The sequence below is a fragment of the Sciurus vulgaris genome (genome assembly GCF_902686455.1).
Source record: "Sciurus vulgaris genome assembly, chromosome: 10".
Lineage (NCBI taxonomy): Eukaryota > Metazoa > Chordata > Mammalia > Rodentia > Sciuridae > Sciurus > Sciurus vulgaris.
The window spans coordinates 100,970,544-100,997,945 of record NC_136470.1 but is presented as its reverse complement, the minus strand read 5'-3'; the positions used below and the strand labels follow the sequence as shown (position 1 = coordinate 100,997,945).

The following is a 27,402-nucleotide window of genomic DNA, read 5'->3' as shown; positions in this document are numbered from 1 at the left end:
ACAGGCAGGCGCTAGCTACCATGCCTGGCTGTGATCTCTTTTCTTGAAACTTTGCTGTTTTTTGTCCATCAGTATCCTAACATGAATCCCTTTGGCCTCTGATGCTCCTCTGGTGGTCCACTCTGTTCCCTCCATGTCTGTTTCTCAGAATAACTTACTCCATGGAGGTACAGATCACAAGCACAACTCAACTGGAGAGACTTTCCAGCTGCCAGGGCGGCTGTGCCTGCTAGTGAGAGCCTCCTTTTAACTGTGAATAAGATGTGAGCTGATCCAGGTCCATGATCTGACTGTTCAGTCCCCTTTGCATTATGTTGCCAGTTCTGCTCACTACAAAGGCCTCCCCAAAAGGCATAGCCCATGGAGAGCCTCATCTTTTAAAGGAAATTGTTGATCCCATATTATCAGAGGGTGTTGTACTAAGTGGTATCCACAGTAATTAGGACACATGACATATAATTATGACAGCTCCGACTGTCTGGGTTGAGAGACATTTCAGAATTTAATTAGCCAAAGGCAATAATAAGAAGATACATGTTGTAGGCAGGATCCTTCAAACACTAGATATTGAGCTACCTTCAAAAAAAGAGAGGATTAAGGAAAAATACTGGCATGGCAAGGCTATACCACAGAATAACGTCAATTTCAAATTCTACAGCAGTTTTAACATTATGATTGTTTTCAACTTCCTGCAATCTTTGTCTGATTCCAGTATAAATTCAGGGAGAACAGGGACTGTCTCCCTCTTGTTCATGCTGTGCCTGGCATCGGAGGTAGCAGTCAAGTAAATCTTTTGGAATGGATAAAGGATGAAAGAAATGAACAAATTTAATTCATTTAAACCAGGGCTTGCTGCCTTCTTGTTGCGTTTGTCATACAGGGTTTATGTTAGTTTTTAAAAATTTTATGGTTAAATAAAAAAGATTTAGGTTATTATAGTTGATCCTCCATATCCTTGGGTTTCTATCCTTAGAATCAGCTGACCGCTATGGATTACAAATATTTACAGAAGTGAAAAAGAATTTGTTTCTGTATTAAACACATACAGACTTTCCCTTGTCATTACTTCCTAAACAATATAGCATAATAAATATTTACATTGTGTTTGTTACCATAAGCCATCTAGAGGAGATTTAAAGTGTACAGCCAGATGTGAAGGTATTTGAAGCTCTTATACCATTTAAAAAAAAAAAAATATATATATATATATAATTTTTAGTTGTAGATGGGCACAATACATTTATTTATTTTTAAAATTTTTTTCAGAGATGCTCACAATACATTTATTTTATTTATGTGGTGCTGAGGATTGAACTCGGTGTCCCACACATGTTAGGCAAGTGCTCTACAACTGAGCCACAACCCCAGCCTATTTATTTTTATGTGGTGCTGAGGATCAAACCCCGTGCCTAGCTAAGTGCCCTGTCATTGAGCTACAACACTGGTCCCAGATATTGTGCCATTTTTATGAGGGACTTCAGCATCCTTAGATTATGGTGTCCACCAGGAGGCAGGTTGTTCCAGAACCAAGTCCCCCTTGGATACTGAGGGAAAATAAGAAGATCTGACAACACCAGGGCCAGTCTTCCTACTTGATGACAGTTGACTGGTAAAAAATGGAGCAGCTTCTGCTTTTGCTGATGAATGTCCACACTTCAGTCCCCACTCTGTCTAATTCCTCAGTTGGCCTCGGTAGGTATCCAAATTTGTAACCTGGAAATCCTGAACTTTTTAACCTTTGAAATTGAATCTTGGTCTTGTGTATATCCTGTTTTAAATAAAACATTCTAAGAGTTTTGGGGGGATACTCAACTTATACTGATGAAGCCTCAGTTTTCTACTTACCTGATGACTTGTAAGTGAATTAGGGTGAACTCTGGTTAATATGGCTTTGTAGAGGGTTAGGGTTGGACTTCTTTTAACTCAGGACTCATGTATTATTATTATTATTTTTTTCTTTTTTGGCCTCTGTTTTTCAGTGAACAGGGTTTGAATCCCCAGAAGTGCCACACTGGACACTCACCAAAATATAGGAAGAACCAAAGAAACAATTGGTGCCTTGGTTCTCCTGTTGGCACTCCAGTTTGAGATAAACAAACTAGAGGTGTGAGTGTTCCAAGGGCAGAGGTACAGATACTTGAATTTATCATCAGGTTTACAGTCTCCAAAAACTTAAGTCTTTAAAATATTTATTGAGATTTTTTTTTTAAAGTCAATTTTTTTGGTGTTACCTAGATGAGACACTTAAAAAAATTTTTTTTTTGTTCTTTTTAGTTGTATGTGACAGTAGAAGGTATTTTGACAAATCATACATACATGGAGTATAACTTCCCATTTTTAGATGAAGCACTTTTAAAAAACATTTGTATATTAGCATTTTCTTTGGGCAAAATTAAATTTGATGGATTCTAACATTTGTTCTATTCCTTCCTTTCTTCCTTCCCTTTCTTTTTCCCTTTTCTGTCTGGTTTTGTTTGCAGTATTGGGTATTGAACCCAGGCAAGTGTTCTGCCACTAAGCTACACCTCCAGCCCTGTCATGTTGAGTGTGATATGGTAGCTACTGTTTATCTTGTAGTATAGTAAAACAATATAAAAACAAATAGAAAAAAATGACAAGATGCTTCTGTATCACAATGTGTTAAGACATATGTTAGTACATAATTGTTTCATGTAGGGAGACTCTTTCCTTTTTTTGTCCAAATGATTGATTTTAAAATATGTCTGTAAAATATATACATTATGTTCTGAACATGCTACTAGTAAGCAAGCTGCATAAAATTAGTAACATTAACCTCCAAGTTCCAAATGCAGATATTCATTCTCATTCTTTCTCTCTCTCTCCGACATTTCCAAATGGAAAAATAAACAGCCTGCCAAGAAGCCAGTTGTTAAAGCATCATAATACTGTATTTCAGTAATCTGGGGTTTAGCGACCTTCAGATTATGTTAGTTCTCCCATTTAAATTGGCATTGGCCTGCTGGGGTGTGGTGGCACACCTTGAATCCCAGCTACCTGAGAGGCTGAGGCAGGAGACTGGCAACTTGGAGGCCTGCGTGGGCAATGTAGTGAGATCCTGTCTCAAAATAAAAAATAAAAAGGGGTAGTTTGGTGATAGAGGGGTCCTGGGTTCAATCCCCAGTGAAACAAACAAACAAAAAAAAGTATTGGTCAGAGCTAGTTGCCTCTTAGCCATTTTATGGTTAACTTGAATGTTAAAATAACTTAAAGCTAGACATGGTGGACCCCCAGTGAAAACATGTGCTACTTTAGTGTTCATGCCTACGTTGGTATTGGTCCTCAGCTGTGGGCCCTTTTCCTTAACAGACAACCATCAGATCAGATCATCTGTTAAGAGGGAATGGGTTTTATGAGCAGCAAGTATGTTCAGCACAATTATTAACCAGGATCATTTGACCCTGCCTCTCCCAGACTGTGCTGTCCATTTCTTGCTTGCAAGAATAATTAGATAACCTTTCCATAAAACAGACAATCTGCATTTAGGAAATTACCTTGCCAAAGTCTTCTGCTTTGCAGATAATTGGGCAGTGAAGACAGCAAGCAGCTGCAGGTAACTATGGTCTAGTTTTGAGTGTAGTTGGATTAGAGAATATATGTTCAGAAAACAGAGCTTTTTAATGACCTATCCTAAAAATTAAAGCATGTTACCTAATTGGACAATAGAGCAAGTACATTTTCCTTCAGATCTGACATTTAGCTCACAATAATTTTTCTTTTTCTTTTTTCTTTCTTTCTTTTTCTTTCTTTCTTTCTTTCTTTCTTTCTTTCTTTCTTTCTTTCTTTCTTTCTTTCTTTCTTTCTTTCTTTCTTTCTTTCTTTCTTTCTTTCTTTCTTTCTTTCTTTCTTTCTTTCTTTCTTTCTCTTTCTTTCTTTCCTCTCTCTCCCTCTCTTTCTCTCCCCCTCCCCCTGTTTCCCCCTCCCTCCTTTCTCCCCCCCTCCCCCTCTCCCCACCCTCTTTCCTTCCTTGTTGAAAATGGTAGGCATGGCACCTTCATAACATATTTGCAGTGTAAATACTGTAGTCAGCCTGCATCTAAAACTTGACCACAGTTACCTGTAGTTCTTTGCTGTTTCTGCTTAACTGCCCAATTATTGTTATTAGCACAGTTCAGCACTGAACATGTTACTTTCTCAGAAGTTTCTCCAGTTTATTTTTTATGGCAATGTTGTCATTCTAGTTCATGCCTATCTTTAAGTCTTGTTAGAGGAGGTTCTTTGGAGTTCCAAGGGTGCTTGAAGTAACACAGTGTGTAGAGGTTGTCAATGAAAAGTGGAGAACTTTCAGTTCCTGACTCCCAGGAAACTACTTTAAAAATGGGAAAACAAAAGCTCTGTGACACACCTAAGCATGTGCTTTAGTTAGCGATTCTGTTTGGTAGGTAGATTCGTCAGAGTAATGTGATTTACTCATCTTTTCTGATTTTACCAATTAAATTTCTGTTTTGCATTGCCAAAATTGGTCTATTTAAGACCCATTTAAATCATTAAGTTCCAGGTTTTCAGTTCTCTGATTGTGTCAATGCAATTGACACAGGTACATTAAAATAGGTTGTAAATCATAATGTTAGAGCTTACTGTATGATTTATTATCAATGTTATTAATGGTATCAGTAATATTCATGAATATCACACTAATCAGTCACCTATTAGTGTCTAAAAAGACTAGACCTCTAAAAACATTTATTTTGAAGTTATCATAAGTGGTAAATTTGTTGCTCAATTTAAGTTTCATAAATACACTGATGGTATACAATGAGTTAAACTCTTATCACCTTGGCAAAAAGCCCACACAAAGAGGATCCTTAAAGAGTGGTTGTTTCTTTATAACTTATTTTGTGGCTTCAGTCATGACTGAAAGTAAAACTATAATACAAAATATTGTTACAATGTGAATTATGAAGCAGTGGCATCTATATTATTCTTTAGAGGTTGTGATAGGAAAGCAGACATTAGGTTTATATAAAATATCCTGTCTGTGAATTTCATCTGTTTTAAGGACCCAGGGAATCAGTCCAGGGTAGAGTTGGGTGACAGGATATTTTTCTTTAGTAACTGGGTATTTACATCCAGTTGACCTCTCAGAGTCTCCGTTTTCTCATTTTGAAAGTGGTGTGCCCTGGGCCAGGCACTGAGGGTTCTCCCACACTGCAGTGACTGCCTTCACACATTGTGCTACTTCAAGCACCCTGGCTGGGAACTACAAACACCCTCCCCTCATTAGACTTGAAGAAGCATCACGCCAGAGTGAACTCCTTCTTGGAGGAGGACAGTGGTTCCTTTCCTAATAATTATTCTAAAACCTCCAGGGAACTGTGGATTGTGTGCGTTTGACTCTTCCAAAGAAGTCAGTGTCATAACTATGTAAAAGACATATTAGAGGTCAGATTTTCAACACTGAAAGATTGCCAAGTGTTTGACTAAATTTTTTTGGCATTTACTGTAAACTTGATATTACATTGTAATCTTGCTGATCACCAGAAGACTTTTGGTCTTAATAACTTTTAGTTTTGGGTGCTTATATGCGGATGATAAGTTAAATTGTTGGAAAGAATGACTTTTAGTTGGTACTTTGGTTTCTTTGTTCCTTCTGCAGTGAAGGGAAGAAAAAGTGACCATTTGAGGGCTAATGAGGTGCCAAAACTGGTGCTAAGCCCTTAGGTACATCATTTCATCCAGCAATCATATACCCTACAAGGTAGTCATCTTTATAGGCAAAATATGAGATAAGAAAGGTTAATACTTTCAGCTGGCAAATCATAGGGGTGGGCTTTGACTCCACTTAGGTCCTCTTCCAAATGTGGGTCCTACCTTCTAGGGAGATGGTGCTGCCTGGGTAGGGCATGTCTTTTTTAGTCTTGTTCAGGTGAACAACTGGGGAGATATGGGATGAGCTTTGCATAGTAGTAAATAGCAGAGTTGACAAAGAAGGTTGTTCCTTTTCATTGTCTTATGTGGCCTCCACATTAACTCCAGAAGGTGGCAGTGATTCTGGCTTTGAGATGTGGGGACTAAGCAGTGGCTGTAGCTGAAGGCCTGGGGGACAGATATGGAGCAAGAGTTGGGAGTCTAGTCCTCGAAGCCCAGCCCAGGTCACCCTGGGACTCCCTTTTTCCCTTAGGGAATTATTCTCTCCCTGAGCTTAGTAGCAGGGGAGCAATTTCCTCGAGGCAGTAGCTGCTGAGAGATAGTGGTAACCCAATAGTGTGGTAAGGTTCCTCCTCCATGCGGTGCAGTCTCACGCGGGGAGCCAGGAGGACTTTTCTGCCTGCCCTCTGCTCCGCCCTTCATTTCCATTCAACAATTACATCATTCTACAGGCAGTTTTTGAGACTTAAGTCTAGAAACTTCTTGTAAGACTTGATCCTGTTAGGTGGTTTGTTTTTCATTTTGAATTTATAATTATTTCTCTTAAGTAATGCCAGGATAAAAAAAAGCAGTTTATTCTTCAAAAAGAAAAAAGTGATAGCCAGTTTGCCGCACAACCATCTCTTAAATCTCTCACCTCTACTTTTCCTGTTCTCCAGGGGAAATATAGAATTAAGTATCATGTACTGTAAACGGTCTCACCACACCCATTTGCTAGTGAGTTCCTAATTTTCTTTGTTTGAGATTGATGAAGGGCTGTTTGGACTTTGACTCTCCTCAAAATGTTAATTATATGTTTCAAAATCATGTGTTCTGTTAAAAATCAGTTGCGCATAGCCTTGGAAAGAAAACTGGAGGCAAGGAGTTGCTTCAGGGTGCAGAATATTGTTTTGGAGGCCTTGGGAAATAAATCTTAAAGGAGTTAGTTCATTTACCACCAAGACATATTTAGTCAGTGTATATAAACAAAAGAAGTCACAGTGTGCCTGGACATTATTTGTCCCAGATGGAGTTTAAACTTGGCTCATTATACTGCACTGATGTCATGGTGCATAAACTGGCCCTGAGTTAGACGTGCATAGAATCTGCAATGTGTTTGTATGTGCTCAGGGCATGCAGAGAGGAGGGGCGGGGCTGGCTGGAAAATCTTTGTCACATTTTTCCTTCGCACTTTACAGAGACTAGTGTCAGTTCTGAGTTTGGACTTGGCGTAGAATGAGGGAAGAATTGGAATGATCTGCTGTTCATTTGTACAAGTTGGTATGTGTATGTACTCAAGGATGTGATTCTTCCAAGATTGAGAATATAAGTGCATGTGACTTTCCAACATTTGCTTAACAGATCTAGCTTTAGTACTAGAAAGGATTTCCTTCCTTCCTTCCTTCCTTCCTTCCTTCCTTCCTTCCTTCCTTCCTTCCTTCCTTCCTTCCTTCCTTCCTTCCTTCCTTCCTTCCTTCCTTCCTTTCCTCCTCTTCCTCCTCTTCCTCCTCTTCTTCCTCTTCCTCCCTCCCTCCTTTCTCTCTCTCTCTCTCTCAATTGAATCCAGGGCCTTGCACACGCTAGACAAGTACTCTAACCTTTGAACTACACCCCCAGGTCCAAAGCATTACATTTTCAAGAGCATTTTCAATCTGTTTGCCTTGAAATCTTAAATCTGGATAGTTTCTTTAAACTTTTTATTGGTTTTAAGTATCCATCTGTCTCATTCTGTTTTCCTGGATTTTGTGGTAGATAACATCTCAAAATAATTGCTTAAAGGTCTAAAAAGACAAATGCCTGATGCTTCTTAGAGAGGTAAAGATGAGTTTAATTCTTCCATGTGCTTCCAGAGGGCAGCTTTTGGGGCAGAAAATAACCAGAGAGGATCTTCTCTTGGACTTCAGGAAAATGTCACATCCTGTGTTGTTACTGTATCACTTTCTCTTGCTGACTTGCTTCATGAAAATCTTAATCAGAAGCACTTCCAAGTAAACCAAACCATTTTATAGTTGTAAGGGGCATAGATTTCAGAACTTCTGTGAATGGATTCCAAAGTCACTCCTGTTGCCGGAATCTAAGGAAGCTGAACAGACAACTGGAGTGTGATGAGCTAGGAGAACCAGAATGTTTCCCCAACAGAAGCTCTGGGCACAGGTGGGAATTGGCTGTTTTTGGATTTTATTGAGATCATGAAACAGATTTGATAAAATTTGGGGGGAGGGTGTCATCTTCCTTAAGTGAGAGGCTGGTAGGGTTTTTGAAGAGAGTTAGTAACAATTTTGTATTGAGATCATATTATGGTTAAAGGCCTGCCCCAGGACTACCCTCGGCTGCTGTGTTCTGTGGAGCAGACTAGACTATGAGGTGGGTATTCTTTCCTTTTTACAGATGAGGAAATGAGGGAGTAGACAGGCTATGTGGCCTGTCCAGCAGAGCTGGGACCCAGCTTCCATCTGTCTCACTTGCTCTTTTCACTGTGAATCTTGTGGCTACACCCCTAATTGTCTTCTTGTTGATTTTTAAACAGCTCAAAGATGAGTTGAAACGGAATGGAGGCTAGCAGAGAGTGACTTTTCAGTTTTTATGTATTTGTGAAGACAGCTCTGACTTGAACCCTAATTTTACTTCAGCATATAGTATGGCAGGAAAAAGAAGCTTAAACATGTAATAGCATGTACTTATTTTTTGAAATGTTGAATGTCTTTAAGATTCAGTTTTTTCAATTAAAAATCGAGTTATGATTATTATTATTTTTTTAATCTTCAATTTGGAGTCCTTAACTTTTTTAAAAATACTTTTCTTATATATGTATAATAGTATAAATGGAAAATTATAATATCAAGAAATAAGAAACTCAACTAACTGGTTTAAAATAGAATTACTTAGAAATCAAAGTAGATATTTTGGGGATATGATTAACCTTGGACTTGAAAGCAAGTAGTATAGTGATTCTCCTTAGACTCAGAATTATATTTGTTTTTCAATAATTCCCTTGTACTCCTTTCCATTTGGTTTGCAAAACAATGAAAAACGTGGTCGGTGGGCAAGCATATCCACTGGGATACTCAGAAAGTTGCTGGAGGTCAAGGAAAGGAGTGCTAGGTTGGCTGCTGAATGCTTTTGAAATTAAATTTTTAGAGCAAAAGCTAAGAAACCATAGACAAACAAATACTAAGGGACAGAAAAAGCCTAGAAGGAGAAGGCATGAGAGACGTGCAGGTGGCAGCACTAATGGAAATGAGAATGGCAGAAGGATAGTTAGATAACAGGCTTATAGTGACAGGAAGTAGAAGAATAGGAAGTAGGGCCACACACTTTACCTCCACAATTTTAGGAACCCCAGTGTCGGTAGAGAGCTTGAGCAGAACTGTACAGCAGCAAGCCCTAAGATCTGGATAGCTATAACATTTAAACCATTAGGTATTTTTACGAACTCTTTTTTAGAACAGCGGAATTCCTGAACTACATTGCAGATGGATGTTTCACTAATATCTTTTTGCGGGTCTAGTATCGCTCTCTCAGTTTGAGTTTCTCACTATTCTCAGAGTTGTCTACTAATGTAGCTGTATTGCTGTTTAGAGGATAAAGTCCAGAAATTTAAGTAGATCCAGTGAGGCCTTTCTGAGGTGGCCCTGTCTGCCTGTGCGGTTTCATCTTTGCCCTCTGTCCTGTGCGCGCATCTTGACAGCCATATCAGAATTCTAGCCCTTGTTAAACACATCATACCATTCTGGCCTCTGTGTTTCCTTGTATGATTGTTCTTTTGATTACCCATTTGCAATCACCTGTCCCTTCCCCCCCAACTTTTTTGGTGGCATGGGGGATAGGACCTAGGGATGCTCTACCACTGAACTACATCCCAGCCCTCTTTATTTTTTATTTTGAGGCAGGATCTCCTTAAGCAGTGAGACTGGCCTCAAACTTGGTGATTCTCCTGCCTTAGCTGGGATTACAGGTGTGTGTCACTGTGCCCTGACTACTCTCCCTTTACATGTCACTCTCAGCTACAACTTCTCCTGATTTCTACATGGTTTCATCAGTTTCCATAGCACTTACTGCACATGATCTTATTTTATTACAGGTAATCGTATTTGTCTACTATAGCACCAACTTACAAGATGAGTAGGGTTTCATCATTCCCGTACAGAATCTTCTGTGCTTAATAAAGTGCCTGGCACATAGCTATTACTCAGTAAATGTTTGTAAAATTGAATAACTAAGGTTTTAGTAATTGTGTTATGTTCTGACTTAATAAAGGGTCATATAATCTATGCAAAGTCAAGGTCTGAATATTTGATAATGTTCTCTGTAGTGGGCTAGGGATGGGTGTTTCTGTCTCTTCCCTCAAATCCTTCCCAAATCCTAGAGCTATGTTAATGAATGCAAAAAATAAGGCAACAATAGTATTAATTTAAAACAATTAAGAAAGTTTAGTAATATGAAAAAGTTAATTCTAAAATGTTTAATGACAAAATATGGGAAAATAGTATTCTGTCAGAAGAGTAGGAACATTGTTTATGGGCACATTCTTTCTTAAATTTTGTGGGGAAGAACAGTGTTATCTGAATACATAACCAACACTGAAATGGGTTTTAAAAGTAGTAGACTATTGGAATGCAGGCAGTTAAATAGATTTCCTCACTGACCCAAAGATTCCAAAATTAAGAGTTGCTTGTTTAGGTTCACTTCAGTTTACCAGAGCTCTGTGACATTAATTAGCACATCAATGGGGGATCATGTTGCTCAGCCTTAGCCGATCAAAACCAGACATGAGGTAGCTGGATCTAAATGAAGTGAGACATGGTAGATTCAGTGTGTAGAGCATATTCAGTGTGGAATTGAGCTGGTAGATAGAAAGTGGCCTCAGCTGCTGTTTCCCGTTATTGTGGCCAAAACCCAGCCTGGGAACTCAGGTGTAGGGAAGAGGAGTTATATTTTGGCTTTCAACTGCTCTCAGAAAAATGTATTTAATAAAACAAAATGAAAATTATTTAAATAGTCATGGTGATGCTCCAACTCTCTATGGGTGTTTGGTAGCTGTTGCTCTTGGGCAAGGCACTACCATAAAACTTACTTGGAATTTTGGTCTTTTATGTTTATGGACTTTGTCTTGAAAGTTCTATAATTGAAATTTCAGATTCAGGTGTTTATGGCTATCTTAAAGGAGGCTTTTAATTTGGGCCCTTTACATTACATTTTTTTCCCCATTTAGGTTAATGCTGTATTTATATTTTAGCACTCAGCAGCTCTTTTTGTAACAGAATCTCTTTACTCAGGGCAGTATACAATTAGAGGGAGTAGAAATGTACAGGGTTTTTGTGAGTTGCCATTGTATCTTCTTTTCCACTTTCTTTAAATGGTTTATTTTTATTTAAATGACATCCCCTTTGGACCTCCACCTCCTTAGCCTATACAAGTCCCATTCATCAGCCCAAAGTGAACAGAGCTTTGTGTCATCCAGGGTCTGTCTCCAATGACTAGAGGAATACCTGAGTTATTCTGGCACTCATCAGTATTGCTGAATGAAGACAGAGATACCATGCTCTGAGAGCATTTATCATGAATATAGGTATTGAACTCTTCCTTATGTATATATTCTCCGGAGACATAAAATTGTGTGATTTCAGTGCATAAAAACATCCCATTTGATTCATCTGATTTCTCTTTTGGTAGTAACCATTTCAGTCTATTTTTGTTAATAACAAATGACTTTGGGAAACATAAGGGCTTGTAATGCAGTCTTCTCAGAAATCATCTTTTATTTTTCTTATGCTCAATATTGGGCCATATGATGTGGCATTTAGTGATTATGTTATTATAGTGTTAGCTTATTGGTTCATCTCAGGATTCCAGAAGAATTAAAGGACTTGACAGTGACTTTATGAGAGTAAATCTTGTCCAGTATAAAAGTTAGGATCCCTCATGACCCAAGTGCCCTATCTTGATTGGGAGTAGGGGGTTCTGCTTCAGGGAGTGAGCACAGATTTCCAAGAAGAGAACTTGTTCTTTATCTTTAAGGAATGTGCCTTTGACCCATTTAGTGGCATCCTTTTATTACAGCTCTTTATTAAAGTATCTCTGTAGAGACTTGACCTTGTGAAACTCATGCCTGTTAGAGGGGGAGTGGTGTTATGGAAGAGGAGAGCATACACTTTGGTCAGGCAAGGCTGGATTCCAGTGCTGGTTCAGGCACTTTGTAGTATAGTGACTTTAAACAAATTTCTTATGTTCTTTAAGCCTCAGTTTTCCCATCTGTAAATATGGTTAATAATGCATATCTAGCTGATCATGTAAGTATTCTTATAGACATTGTAGAAAGAAAATCTGGAAAAAGGACTTGATAAAGTAACCTGCATGATGCTCAATTAATTTTATAGATCTGAAAAAGTCAGTAGAAGGAGACATTTTAACTATATGTCCTTTGAGGATTTCGGAGTATTAAAATTTGGAGACCATTAGAAAGAATCCCAAAGAAGCCCAGAAAGAAATAAGACCATTTACACTACTAGTTATGCTGACTTCTGAGGCACTTCACCTACAGAGTGTGTCCTTGTATCATCCAGTGTTTGTTTAAATCCACTTCCTGGTCTTGTTTACCGATTTCCCGCCATCTTGAATTCAGGCTCTAGGGGGAATGGGAGAGCAAGGTGAGCTCATCAATAGTTTTCCCATCACCTTCTATTGTCTTTCTTGTCTGCCTGCTCACGTCTTTAATCCTGGATGTTTTCTTCATGTGTATTATTAATCCAAAGATAATTTTTAGTCATTTGCAACCCATCATTTTCCTTTTCCTATTTTGGAGAAAAGAGGGGACTAAGAGAACAAATAATGTATACTTTTCAATTTTGCCTGAGGCTGGGTGTTGTCTGTGACCTAGAGACCAGAATCTGAAGGGTATATGAATGGGCAGTAAGTTTGGTAATCTGGAGAGTGTGTGAGAGAGAGGGCGGGGGAGAAAGAGACCAGAAAATAGCAGCACTTAGGTCCTACTGCTCCTTTCATGCAGGCAAAGGTCAATTTTTAAAAGCTATTATGGGACTGGGGGTGCCGCTCAGTGATAGAGCATTTACCTAGCATGTTTGAGTGCTTGGTTTAATTCCCAGCAACCCCTCCCCGCCATAATCAAATCAAATCAAATCAATCAAATCAAATCAAATCAAATCAAATCAAATCATATCTGTCAGATATTCCTGAACCTTGACTTACATGGGTCTCTGGCAGCTTTTAGGTTGTATCACATTTCCTCTCTTATCATAAATGTTGGCTCCAAGGAAGGAGTTCATTTATGCATGAAACAGCTAAGAGTAAGATAGCCTTCACAAATTGTGGCAAGTGTAAAGGAAGTTCTGGAAATGAAACAGGGTCTCCTCCTGGCATGGTGCAGGTACCAGATTGAACTTTTAAGAACACTGCAAATGCAATATTTTGTCTTTGGTTAGTGAGTGCTACTATTTTAGAAGAAGGTTTTTGATATTGATACACGCTGCAGTGATTGCTTAGGTGTCTGGTGATTTTTTTATTTGAGTCATAAATCAGAAATTTTCCTCCAGGAGTAGTCTTACTTATTATTGCTTTACCGGTTAATCAGGCAAGTAAAATGTAAATTGCAAAAGTAGCTTTTCTTGTTCTCTTCTGATGAGTAAAAAACAGTTGAATTTAGATTTATACCTGTGAGGAAAGATTTCCTGCACCTTGTTTCAGTCTGCTCTTTGGGTAAAGTATTCCCAGGACGCTCTGTTCAGCCATTTGCTCAATTGTATTAATTCTAAATCTTATTTTATTGTTCCGTTAGACTTTGGAAGAGTGACCACTTATTTTTCATTAAGCCTTGATAAACTGCCTTGTGTTTAGTTTGGGCTTCTTGGTTCAGGTAGCATTAATGGATTTGAAAGAAATCTGATGAAGCAGTAGTATCCTGCGGTATGCTCCTCTGCTTTCATCACTGTGGTTCTTTTGTAACATCTCTGGGGAAGAAAAATCTATCAGTGATTAAAATATTTGTCTTTTTCTTCTTCTCTGACAAGAATGCAGCATGAATGGGTTTAATGTTGTCTTTGGAAAAGCAGGAAATGGTCAGTCAATGGACAAAAAAGCAATGAGGTTTGGACAGCTATGTTGTGTTCTACCATTTGTGTTTAAGAGAACTTGCAGCAGTTAGATCTGCTTTGTGTGTGTGTGTGTGGGGTCGAGGGAGAGAGACAGACAGACAGACACTGGTATGATACAATAGAGAAGGTCAGATGTCCTAGTCTGCCAGGGTGTGACTCATGCTCCTCAGGGCTGCATGATGCAAGGCCTGTTGCCGGCAGCTCATTCATGTCTGTTGTTGGGACAGGTCACTGGGGCTGGTGCGTCAAAACTTTATTTTTATCTCTGCTTATTGACAGTGAAAGCAGCAAGGTGGTTAGCCTCCCTCAGTAGAATACATGACTTTCTTTTAAGATGTCTTGGTGCAAATATGAATACAGTTTGTTCAAATAGTGACTTTTGCTTTCACTAAGAAAAATTAGTATTGGGACACAGTAGATTTGCCTGGTTTCTGAGGTAACTTGGTAGATTATAATCTGGTTGCCATAACAACTCAGCAGCAGTGAAAATTACAGAAACTAAACATTTGAAGAGAGGTATTTTGGTAGAATGCTTAAAAGCCCTTTACTGACTGGCTTTCTCCTTAAAGACGTGGGGTGGGAGTCAGGAGTTGAGCTCAGCAAGCAAAGTGGGGAAGGCACCAGTGGATTTGGATGCCTCCAGGCCACATATGAATTGTGGCCTGTGGGGTCAGCATCCACTAAGGAAGGGTTATACTTTTGTGCAATATGCTAGGCAGATAATGTGACAATCTTGAGCAGACCCCAATTTGGAAATCCTTTTTCTTGCCTGGGACTTTCCATAATACTGGTGAATCGTATTTTCAGAACCAGTATTCAGGACAGATTGTCTGACAATTCTAAGTGTGGCAGAAGATTGTGTAACAATTTGGGGTTGTCAAAGAAAATATGGGACACAGGGTCTTAGGGCCCATTGATTTTTTTTTTTCCTGACTAATTAATCCCACAGGCATATACTACATGCTTACCCTAGAGCTTTAAACACAAAGCAGATGGCTTCTGCTCTCTTACAGTGATGCTAGAATTTGTACATGGACTTTTAAAAAGACAAGTATAATTTTCTTTATTGAAATGATACTTTATATCACTGGAGTAGAGGTATAGTCTGTATTTATGTAAAAACACTTAACTCAGATGATTTTCATGTTAAATGACTTTAAATGCTTGGTTGCAAAAAAAGCAATCGAAATGTTTTAATCACTCCAGAGATCTGAAGGGATTTTCTTTTGAGTTCTTAAAATGGCACAGTGTGTTTATGTTGGTGAGAACTTGAACATTGAAGACTCAAAGATTATTTGCGTAGTTATTATACAGGAAAAACAAATTGCCTTGAGGTAACTTATGATTTATAATAATGAGAAGCACCAGGAGTGAAGCTTAGACTACTGCCCCTGAGTGATCCTTTTTTTTTCAGTTTATATACTCCCTAATTTAACAACTTTTAATAACCTAAGCAGTGTCTTCTGTGGTGAATTATTACAAGAAGCAAAATATATGGATATTAAAAGTTTAGTTTTTAAAGGTGAAATGAGTTTTAGGAAACAGATAAATTATGGTGCATATAGTAAATAAAGTTGACTTTTAAATTGCATCTTATGAAAGTTATTTTCTAAGTTAAAATAATTGCGTGCAGTGGTTTTCCTTATGATTTATGACTTTCTTTCATTCAGTAAAAGTTGTTATTGAGCACTTATTCCATGCCAGGCATATGACTAGAGTCAGATCTTATCCTTATAGCTCCTTGATTGATGAAGGACAGACACAACAAAATAGTCGCTTAGCTAATTAATTGCAATTGTAAGTTCTAGGAAGAAATAAGAGGTTTTTTTTTTGGGGGGGGGGAGTGGTTAAGAATGCCTAGTGGGGTCCCCTGGCTTGCTCTGAGAGTCAGAGGCCATGTTTTGGCCATGTTTTGAGGATGAGTAGACATTAGCTGGTCAGGGAAGGGACAATGTGTGTGGTGGGCAGAGAGGAGTGCAGAGGCAACAAGGTACGTGTGGTTTCAAGCCCAGGAGGAATAAAGCTTAATCTGACAACACTGGCACCTGTCAGTCTCTAAAAGTATGTAAGGACTGTTTTAATAGTGTTAGCCTTGCACCTGGTGATTTTTAACCATAGTTTAAAAGTTTGGACTCTGACCTTTAATTTGTATTAGATGTAAGTTAGTGATTTTTCCCCACGATATCCTTTGATTAGACCTAAAACTGGGAGGCTGTTGAAAGAATATATTTTGTCATTGTCACTCATGGACTAGTCTTTTGGAAGTCATCTACTAATATTAAACACAAACTCTAGCTATTAAATTTAAACATGTGAAGCTGGTTGTGGTGGTGCACATCTGTTACCCCTGCTACTCAGGAGGCTGAGGCAGGAGGTTTGCAAGTTTGAGGCCAGCCTAGGCAATTTAGTGAAACCTTTTCTAAAAATGAAACAGGAAAGTCTGGGGGTGTGACTCAGAGGTACGATGTTTGCCTAGTATGAGCAAGACCCTGGTCAGTCTCCAGCACCACAAAAACAAAACACACCTGAGTATTTGGTGGGGCTTATTTATAGTATTACTAATTTATTTTATACTGTTTATTATTTCTTCAGGATCTTATGTGCAGATACTTCTTTTTTGAAACTTGTAATTTTTGTGAATTGTTTTCTATTGTTATGTAGGAGACTCTCATAACTCAGATTAGTAATAGACACTTGGGTGCAGTATACATGGTGTCCGGTCAAAACCACATTTCTGGGCGCAGTTTTCATTTGTAAATAAAGTGTTGTGTCTAAATTCATCAAAGGGAAAAAGGAAATGTGCTTTCCAAAGAAAAGGCATCTTAAAATTGAGTTCTTTAAAGTTACATAAGTAATGCAGTAGGAGTCTCTTGACTAACTTCAAATGCACGTATTCCTTCATCCCTCAAAGTTTGAACGAGGTTTAAGATTTATACCCTAAGTTTTGCATTTACACGAGGTTTCTGTGTGATATACTTCCTGAGTACTACCTAAACTTAGATAATAAAACTTGAAGAAAAAGTCCAGGTTTTCTAGTATTAAATTGAAATTTATGTGTTATTTTGGCAGGTTATTCTCGTTCAAGTTAATCCAGGTGAAACTTTTACAATAAGAGCGGAGGATGGAACACTTCAGTGCATTCAAGGTAAGGAAGTTTTGGTAAACATTCTAATCAAATAATTTTTTCCTTTCTTATTTTAAAGAAGGAAGGTTTTTCTCATATGTCTGCATGATTTTCTAGAGGTAAAATGAAACTTTCCTTCTTTTTTTTTCTAAAAAATTGTCTCAAATTGTGATGCTAGGCAGTTGATGCTTTCTGTAGTAAAATCTGTATTGGATATCTTACTTATTTCTGAGTAACCAGTCCCTCCAAAATAAGTGACTTAAAACAACAACATTCTCTGTTCCTATGGATCAGGGATTTTGGCCTCTTAGAAAGTTAAGGTCAAAGTATGGGACAGGGCTGCAGTTGTTTTAAGACAAGTCTGTACATGGATCTTCCAGGCTCACTTTGGTTGTTGGTTTAGTTTTTTGGGGACCATTAGAACCTTAACTCAGTTCGTTGTTAAGTGGGTCTCTCGGTGTGGATGGTGTAGAAGGCTTATTATGTTCTGGCAGCTGGCGTCATCAGAGCATTTAACTAGAAGACAAGAAGGAGTCAGTAAGGCCAGCCCACACTCAGGAAAGGGAATTAAATGTGGGTGTGAATGCCAGGAGGTCAGTCACTGGGGCCATGTTAGAAAACTACCCTCCACAGCCTTGCCTGTTGCCCCCAGTGCCCTTTCCGCTCAGGAACACCTTCTCCTGAGATCTCCAGGAATCTTACCTATTTTAGTGTCAACCGAGTCCTGAATCTTGTCATCTAAAGAAGCTCCATATGTAGGTGAGGCTCCTTGGGTATGGCGTATGAGGCCTGCACAGCACCTACAAGTAAGGGGAGTACATAGGCACAAGGTCTCCCACTGTGCAGATAGAGTTCTTCAGATGTTTTATGAGTATATAACTTAACTTCACAACCACAGTCCTTCTGCTTTGATCCCCATCTAAAGATTGGAGATATGGGAAGTGGTCAGTTTCTGATCTTCCTTCCCCAGCCCCAACACATCCTTGGGAATCCTTCTTAGTTCACCCTCAGAAGCATCAAGCCTTCTAGGCACCAACTTTTGTTTATTCCAACAGAAGGCACGGTTCATGACAGTGCCTTCTGGTAGTGATTGAGATTATGGCAAGTAGTAAATTGACATGTAATTTAGATCAGTATTGGGTTATTGATTGGACTGAAATCTCCTCGGAGGACTTGTTTGCAATACATAAACAAATGAGAAGAAACGCCCATCAGTTTAGTTTCCTATTATATTTGGTTTTTCCATTGCATTCCTTAATGAAACAGCATGGTGCTTTGTAGTTCCATTACTCCCTTTGTATCTTTAAGAGCAGAAATATAGAACATTCTTTTTTGGACTAATGAATACATTTTTAAAAGATGTAGGCCTAATGAATTTTAACTAGAATTAATCTGAAATGATTTAGTCATTTTGTCAATATTTTTACTGACTGCATTTCTCTTTAGTAAGTGGATATTGCCAGCATTGAAAAATCTCAATCTTATTTTGTATTAAATAAAATCATACTTGAAAAGCTAGATGAAAAATCACTATATAGTATAAAATTGGGATTTTCATTTTAGTAAGAAAGCAATTGAGCCTCTGGTTATAGTAACATTGGCGTCCTGTGACAGGTAGATCTTGTCCCTGTACAACCAAGTGTGTACAATAGAATCTATGAAAGCAATTTGTGGCTAGAGCAATGTATATAAAATCTAGTCTTTAATGCTACCTGAGTTCACTTTGGTAAACTTGTAGTTTACTTCTAAGGAGCATGTGCATGCTTGCTTTCTTATATTCTTGTATTTAGCTTCTTCCCTACTTTTTTTTTGAGTTCAAGTCAGTAACTGGTATACTCTACAGGAAATGTTGCAAGTATATTGCTCTGTTCACAATGGGAGCTTTGTATTTATTCATGATGATAACTTGGAGATAAGTGAGACTAACACTCTTGCAGTGATTTAAAAAATGCCTTTGACTAAAGCAGAATTGTGAAGCCCATTTATCTTTGGCTCCCCCAGTGTTCCTCTTCTTTGTTTTCCTCTGAAGACCCAGATACTTCAGTTATCTTCATTTGGGTCATTGGAGATACCTGCCCCAATTAATTGAAATGGCCGGGGACAGAATGGGAAGGACCAGGGCTAGAAACCAAGTGCTGTGCTAGGATTGGAAAGCACTGTGACAATAGGATGCACTTCAGAAACTGGAAGGAAAGTTGCCTGGCAGGCTGAACCCCAAGTCTAGACCCACTGACTGCCTGCCACTAATGTGTAACAGGTAGTCGCCTATGCACAAAATTCAAAAGCCTTTGTTGGAGTTCCAGTGTGAGTTAGTGATGTTTCACTCCAGGTGGGTAGAGCATAGCAGTGTAGGATGTGGAAACAGGTGAAATATTTGTAAATTCCAGCACACGTTATGCCATCCTTACTCTTCACAGGGATGTCATCTCTGTGGTTACTGTGCTGTACATTCTCTATCATTTAGAGTATGGTAGGTACGCTTGAAGACCCTGAGGCTTGTGTATAGTGATTCATGCTCAAAATCACACAACCAGGAAAAGGGCAGAGTCAAGCTTTCATCCCCAGCTCTCTTACTCTGGAGCCTGAGTTCTTCATTACTTTGTTCCGTGGCTTTCTATCAGAGAGGACTCCATTTTCCTCAGGCATGTGACAAGAGCAAGGTGGATTCCTATTCCAGAAATAACAGGATTTCTGGGCACGATGCCAGGATGAGTGCGCAGAAGGCCAGGGTGAGACAGAGATGGTTTGTACAACAAAACGGATGGGATGGTGGGGTCTTGAGAATAAGATAGGGGATTAGTTGAAAGAACGAAGATGTGCTTGGTAGTTTAGGGTTGACTAGCAGACATGTGATGCAGGGTGTCCTGGCTTAGAACTCCTTAAGGTATTTCCACCTAGGATTGGTCTTAGATTTGGGTGGGCCGAGCTTCTAAGTGGGTTTCCAGCTCCAGCTGCTGGGAGTGGGGAGGCCTGGTATAATAGGAGGTAATATTTTCCTGTTTTCTTTTTGAAAACCCACTGGGAAAGAATTAGAAACTGAGTCATATTGTAGTGGAATCTTCTGAAAGAAGCATTTGCATTTTAGTAATTTTTTTTTTCTTTTCTGTCTCTGTTGTAAATTGAGGTGAGGGGTCAGTGGTGGTGGTGAAGGGATATTCCTGGAAACTTTGGAAGCTACACCCATTGCTTATGTCATGGTTGAAACTGTCTGCCTAGGAACGTGGCTGTTTCAGCACTAGCCAGGCAGGTTAGGGATTGCTTTGGAGGAAGTAGTGGTAGAAAGTGGAGTTAGCTGCTGGGCCTTCCTGGAAACTTTGAAATCACACCATCTGAGGCCATCCCCCTTTGTAGTTTAATTTGTTAGCTTAATTATTTTCCCTATAAGACATTGTGGGATCACTGGAAAGACCCCAGAAACTAATTCATTAAAAACAGCTTAGAAGTTGAAAGCATTAATATTGGAGAATATCGTTACTTTGGGACAAAATAAGATTTTGTTTTCATGGGAATGTCCTTGGTGATAATGAAGGAAGAAAAACACAGGAAACATACAATACGCTGTGAAAGCAGATTCATTTCTAATGGAATATTTCTCAATATTTTCCATGAAACATGAATCATAGGTCTTGAAGGGGCCACACGAGGGCATGGTTCATTTTCACTTGGAGACTGTACTGTACCTATGACATCCCAGACAAAAGATTTTTCGTTTCTTGGCCAGATGAAATTGTATAAAGAGCTAATTGTTAGCGGGGTGGGGGGGGTGGGGGGGGTGGAATCTTAGCAATCAATATGAATCCTTGCCTTTGCTTACAGTCAGGATTTAATAGAGGGCAGCTGTGGATCTCATTCTTTTCATGTCCTTGTCTGGGCTGAGGTGCTGGCAGTGCCGCCTTCCTTCCTGTCCACACATGCCATCTTTTTATCTGGGCCATGTCTCTGCTCCCTGTAAAATCCTCCAGCCAACACAAATACCTACTTCCTGGAAGGCTCTAGGCCTGTCTCTCCCAAGAACCCTCCTGGACCACTGTAGTCCAGCCTCTAGATTCAGGAGGAGCAGGGAGAGGTACCTCTGCTGACTCTGAAGTCAGCTGTGACAGGGGCTGTATAGCCTTTACCCCAGCCATGAGGCTGGTGATCATCACTGATGGCACTCTGACTGGCTTTGGTAGGATGTCAAGTATGATGACTTTTCTTTTAAAGGTTACCATTCTACTGGGAGCTGAAAGATGCTTAGTTGCATGCTTTTAGTGGTCTCTAAATTCTCTATCACATTGAGAACTGAAGTTCAGATCACATTGAGAACTGAAGCTGTTTGCTTTAGAGAAACATTTAAATTCTTAAACATTCTCATAATGATCTTATATTAATACTGCAGTTTTTAAAATTTGTTTTAAGACTAATGCATGCAAATTGTGAGCATGAAGAAAATAAGTGAATGTCCTGTGCTAAGAGGAAGAACAGCTGAGTGTGGTGGTGCCTGCCTGTAATCCTGGCTGAAGCAGGAGGAATGCAGGTTCAAGGCCAGCCTTCGCGACTTGGTGAGAGCCTGTCTCAAAAGATACAAAGGGCTGGTGATGTAGCTTAGTGATAAAGCGCCCTGGATTCAATCCCCAAAACCAAAAAAGAAAATAGATGAAAATAAAAATGTTTAGACACCACCATTATTTTAATACATTTAAAAATATTTAATCACCAGTTGTTTTTGTCCAAAATAACTTAGATCTTTTATACAATGTTTGCCCTGCTACCTTGTGTTCAGTGAGTTGAAACCGAGTTGAAACCTCAAAATAACAAGTTGACAGCAGAATCTATGGTAGTGGGGAGACTCGAGAGCCTTACTCTGAGCTAACCTTAGCTTTGAAGCTGTTAGAAGGTGCAGCTTTTTCCTTCTCTTATTTTCCTTAAGCCTCTTCGGCTCTGTGTCTAATTCTACCCCAGCTCCAGCATGTGTGGAAACCATATCACTGATGAACACCATGCTCTGCTCAGTGGCTCTGTGAATGACACCATTGAGAGCTGTTCATGTTTCTGAATTTCCTCATTTGTCTCCTCCCTCCCTCCTTCCCCATCCCCCGTGTGTGATTCAGCATCCTGAATGTTACAGGGACCTTAATGCTACGTTCTTTGTTATTTTTATTTTTAACTTGGTGCTTTCATTACACTTATTAGGCTTGTTTGACATATTAAAACACTGACCTGTCATTCTTTCTAAGAATTTTATGACAGGTCTTGGGGAACTCAGGTTGTCTCTTGCTCTGTTTATTGTGAAATGTCATGAATAGTGTCATAGCTTGGGTTTACAAGCTGAGGTAGGCTATAATTTCAAAAGCAAGGTTTCTAAATGGCCTGTTTCTTTAATGCAAGTTCTGCATATGAATGAGAAATTCCTGTTTTACTAGTTTAAAACCCAGGAAAGAAGACCTGTTGTAAATGAACTCCATCTTTAGAGTTTGAACCCTTGCCATGGCTTAAATGCAACCGATTTTTGATTTAAAAAAGAATATTTAGGTGGTTTGAACATGAACTTATAGTGTGAATGCATGGAATACTTCTGCACCTTTCATTACTTTGGATGCAGAGATTATTGTGACTTGATTATATTTAATTGTTTGTAGAATGCCTGCATTAGAAATTATATCTTCCTATTATAAGATTAGGATTTGGGGAGCTGGTTTTTCTATACAAGAAACCCCTTGGAAAATACATCGATTTGCATTTGGGTGTTTAAAAGACATTTTTAATAATCTGAAATTTTTTGCGAACACTTAGGCCTCACTTGAAAATCTTTTAGAATTGAAAATAGCAATCCTTTCACTCAGGTGAACTTCAGTGTTATGCCAGTTTTTGTGATTGACCCAAGATATTTGGTAAGTGTTACTTCACAGTTCTGTAGGGAGGCTCCAAACCGAGAGAGTGTGTATTTAGGAAAATTTGAATTATCTCACCAACTTTCCAGTCCATCTTATAACTCTTAAATATTAGCTTCAAGAGAAATCAGTCCTTTACCTGTGTCTGTATTTGTTTTATTAGAATTTTCCATTTTTCCATGCTTATTTTCCCATGAAATATTGGAGAAAATGACTTTTAACTTTTGAGCATGCCTGATCTCTGAAATGTTTGGGGACTTTATTTTGTGTATGATTTAGCTTTTCCTCCAAACAAGGACCACTACCTGCCTACTTGTTACAAATAGGCATTCCATATGCTGACCAGATAGGTCTCTTTATAGACAACAGCTTGCTGCTGAGTAACTTGAAGTTTATGAACAGGTGTTCTCAGGCTGGTAAGTTCTGAGGGGCCCATTGCAGAAAGTCCAATTTATGGAAGGGGTGAGAGGAAAAGCCATGATGGTATTTACCACGGTCTTCAGGAACTGAGTATTGTCATGGCTGAGTTGCATTAATGCCAAACCTTGTTTCTTGCCCAGGAGGTGTTGAGTATTTTTTTTTAGGAAAATTATCTGGTATTTCTGTTGCTATCTTTCTCTTTCTGCCCTTGATTACCTTGATTGTTACTATTTTTATACTTGTATAATTATGAAATTTTAAGCAAAACTTCACCCAGTTTTATATCATCAGATTCTCTGTGGTCTTTTTTTCTCCAAGTAGAATTTTAGTGATTTGTTATAATATGTAAAGATTAATCAGTATTAAGTATTCAGATTAAATGCTCTCTAGCACGAATCCCTGGTCTTTTGCTAGCTAGTGTTTGCCCTCTTAGCCTCACTTTCCTCTTTTAAAATGGGAATAGTGTTTGTACCCATCTGATAGGGTTGTGAGATAATCCACTGTTAAGTGCCGTTATTTTCTTCATCATCTGTCATGTACACAGCTTTGCTAATTATTTTTTTACTGAAGAGGCTTCACAATTAATTGCGGGCAGTGGCTTATCGTCCTACTTGTGGAAATCAGTTGAAGTTCCAGCTTTGGTTTCATTGCTTATTTGTAATAGGCTTTCATGGGGTGTTAATGATGGTACCAGTTCAAACATTTCAGATGAAGGTTTATGGGAATGTATATACTGTTCAGATATAGGATTGTAACTAAAACAGTGAACCCACTGTTCCATGCATTTGAAGTAAGTCTTGTTGTAGTTGAAGCTTCAGTTGCTTTTCTTTGGATAATAGCTCTTAACTCTCACACCATGCTTGAGCAGCTGTATTCACATGAGCCCTTAGAACCTTCTATTGTACCCAAGAAAGCAGTTCCTCTGAGTTTGCCTCTCCTTCTGTAGACCTTGCCTTTTACATTTCCATTAAATTCCGTACTTCTTCAAATCTTTATTTTGTATGCCCTACTCTTAAGACAATGCTAAGGGACAGAGAGGCATTTTGGTAAGATCATTATAGGTTTTGGAGTGAGATTGTCTGGTTTAGAAATCCCTGTGTGTAGACGTATATTGTAAAATTACTTCTGCATGCTCCAGCTTCCTTTTCTGTAGAACTGGAATAATATCTGTCTTGAAGGATTACTGTGAGGACTAAATGAGAAACAGTATGGGAAAACACTACAAATATTTCTGAGTATAGTAAGGGTCCAGTATATAAGAACCATTATTAAACTTCAGGTCTTCCTTTCATTTTTGTTACTTATCACCTTAAAAACATTTCAGAAAGCCTACATGAACTTGGGTTATTAGAAATTTTTAGATATGCTCACATTTCAGTCCTATTACAACAAGTAATACATTTAAGAATTATGCAATGAGAGTATAACTTCTGTACTTTTTTGCCTTTTGGGCTTTTAATCAATAATTAAAATGTCATCTCTGAAAGTACCACTGTTTGGAGTTCTTTAAATACAGATCTTTGCATGTAAAGTAGTTCAGAAAAGCAAACTGTCACATTGCTTTAATTGTCTGACACATTTTATTTCACAGCTTATAGTCCTTTATTTTTTGCTTTCTTCTTTCTGTTCTTTTTATTCTTATACTTTCAACTTGAAATAGAAAAGTTTGTTAGTGTCTTTAAGGAAGACTGGATTGCGTTCTTTAAGGGTAAGGTCAAATCTTAGTTAACTTTGTATCTCAGTGCCTGTCTGTCAGTCACTAGGTATAGGTATTCAGGGTAAAGGAAGGTCATTTCTTAGCTTAGTTTGTTAGGGCCATCATAATCAAAATACCAGATGAATGGCTAATAAAAAAAGAAATTTATTTCTTAGAGGCTGGGAATTCTGAGATCAGGACATTGGCATATCTGGTGTCTGATGCAGGTAGACCTTCTGGTTCATAAGTGATGCTTTCTTACTATAGCCTCACCTGGTTGGAAGGGCTAGAGATCTTTCTTGGGTCTCTTAAAGAGTACTAATCCCATTTATGAGGACTTTACTTTTAAGACCTACTTATGTCCCAAAGACTCCACCTCCTAATATCACTTTGGGGGGTTAGGATTTCAACATATGAATTTTCCACAAATAGCAATACTATTAAAGATTCTTGTAAAAATGATGGAAGAATCCTCTTAATTTACAGAAGTTCTTTTTCTTTCCTTTTTGTTATTATGCATAGGTAATTAAATATGGTTATTTTTATTCTTGGTTTCCCAAACTTAAGACAAGAAATGCAGACTTGTGAATGTGTTTCCAAAGACAGTTCTGAAGAAATCCAGCATATGAGTTATCCTCTCATATTTTTAAAAATCATGAGGGAGGGCTGGGGATGCAGCTTAGTGATACAGTGGTTGGCTAGCAAGTGTGAGACCCTAGGTTCAATGCCCAGCAGTGGAAAAAAAGGGACAGATTTATTATTATATTCATTCTTATAAGAACCTTTTTTCTTTTGGGGATAATAGGCTGGGGACATATTTTTAAAGCTACTTAATATTAAAAAATATACCAAATTTTTTTTGCCAGGCATAATATTCTGTGTGAACAGAAAATATTTTAATTACTCATTAATATTTAATTATTTTGTTGCATATAAAATTGTAGCATTTATGTGTAGTCATAAATTCTCAATAAACTCCATATCATATCTAGGAATTGAGTATATACTTTAGATTTTAAATGAATCTGTATGGAGTCTAAATGAAGTCATTGTAATAGTTTTTCTTCCACTAACAGGGTGACCGAAGTGACAATCATAGACAGGCAGTGATCCTGTGGAGGGCATTGTGGGTGGGATGTGGAAGGAGGAACAGAAGTGAGAGATATCTAGGAGACACCCGTGGGTTGGTGACCCATGGGGGTTCCCTGAAGAGAGAGAGGAAGAGAGGAAAGAGTGGAAGAGTCTCCGGTAGGCACTGGATAAATTGTAGGATATTTTCCTAAGATGGTTAAATATGGTCATTTAGAAACATTACTAACCTATAATGGTTTTTTTTTTTTTTTTTGGGTGCTGGGGATCGAACCCAGGACCTTATGCTTACAAGGCAAGCACTCTACCGACTGAGCTATCTCCCCAGCCCCACTAACCTATAATGTAGGCAAGAGTTACTCGACGTTGTTTTTTGTTTTGTTTCTTTCTTTTTTTTTTTTTTTTTTTTTTTTTAACTAACCTAATTGGACAAGTATTAAGATTAACAACAGAATAAAAATCCTCTTTGAAGAGTGTTTTGAGTGACTTGGAAGTATTAAATAGTATTTAGCATACTATTTCAAAGGATGTGAAGACAGTTGACTAAATGGAGAGTATGTTTACTTCTTTCTGGACCCCTGTAAATCTTAATAAAACTGACCTCAGGATTGTCCACTTTATTGGTCTTTAGACTCTTACTTTTGAGGTCTTTGAATGTATCTTACATTTCTTGTATGAATGTACCCCCCCCTGCAATTTGGAGAAGAAAGTTGTTTTTAAGTATCCAAGTCTTTTTGTGTTTGAGTTAAAATGCATAATTAATGCATACATTCCAAAATTTAAATATAAAATCTTTATGGACACTTTATATATTGTAGTGTGAGCCAGAATTAATAACAGCCTTGTGGTGTCTTTCTGGCTATAGAAATTTTCACATTATTACTTTATTGGAAAAGTTTTCATGTATTATCATTATAGTTTTTGTTCTAAACTGACAAGAAAGAGTCCTGGAATCAAGAGTTAACTAGAGATTTTCAATCTCAGCTGCATATCAAAATGACTTGTGGTTTAGAAACTACCAATACCCAGGCCCTCTCCCCTACAGTCTAACAGTTCCCCTGGGGTTAGACAGTGACCTCTCTCTACAATTAGCCTAGAGGTCAGCTTTTACAGTTTTTTTTTTTTTTTTTCTTCTTCTCTCTCAGGTATCTTTCATTTATTACAAATATTCAAGTCTTTTTGTGCCTGACTTAAAATGCAAATACTGTATGATTTAAATATGATTGACCT

The 27,402-nt window shown here is 38.3% G+C and overlaps 1 protein-coding gene and 1 long non-coding RNA gene across 6 annotated transcripts in view; one reads left to right on the top strand and one right to left on the bottom strand.

The window, feature by feature from the left end:
• The window catches only part of FNDC3B (fibronectin type III domain containing 3B), a 366,748-nt gene that overhangs the window by 79,831 nt on the left and 259,515 nt on the right, over positions 1–27,402 (top strand). For all 5 annotated transcript variants that reach the window (XM_079155120.1, XM_079155124.1, XM_079155121.1 and 2 more), the window contains exon 3: positions 17,043–17,118. In XM_079155120.1, the coding sequence (XP_079011246.1) occupies positions 17,043–17,118 (76 nt within the window). The remainder of the gene's footprint in view (positions 1–17,042; positions 17,119–27,402) is intronic.
• Positions 23,709–26,632, bottom strand: LOC306670512. The gene is made up of 2 exons (XR_013766422.1): positions 26,511–26,632; positions 23,709–26,402 (listed from the first exon to the last, which is right to left on the bottom strand). It is a non-coding gene; the product is annotated as an uncharacterized lncRNA (long non-coding RNA).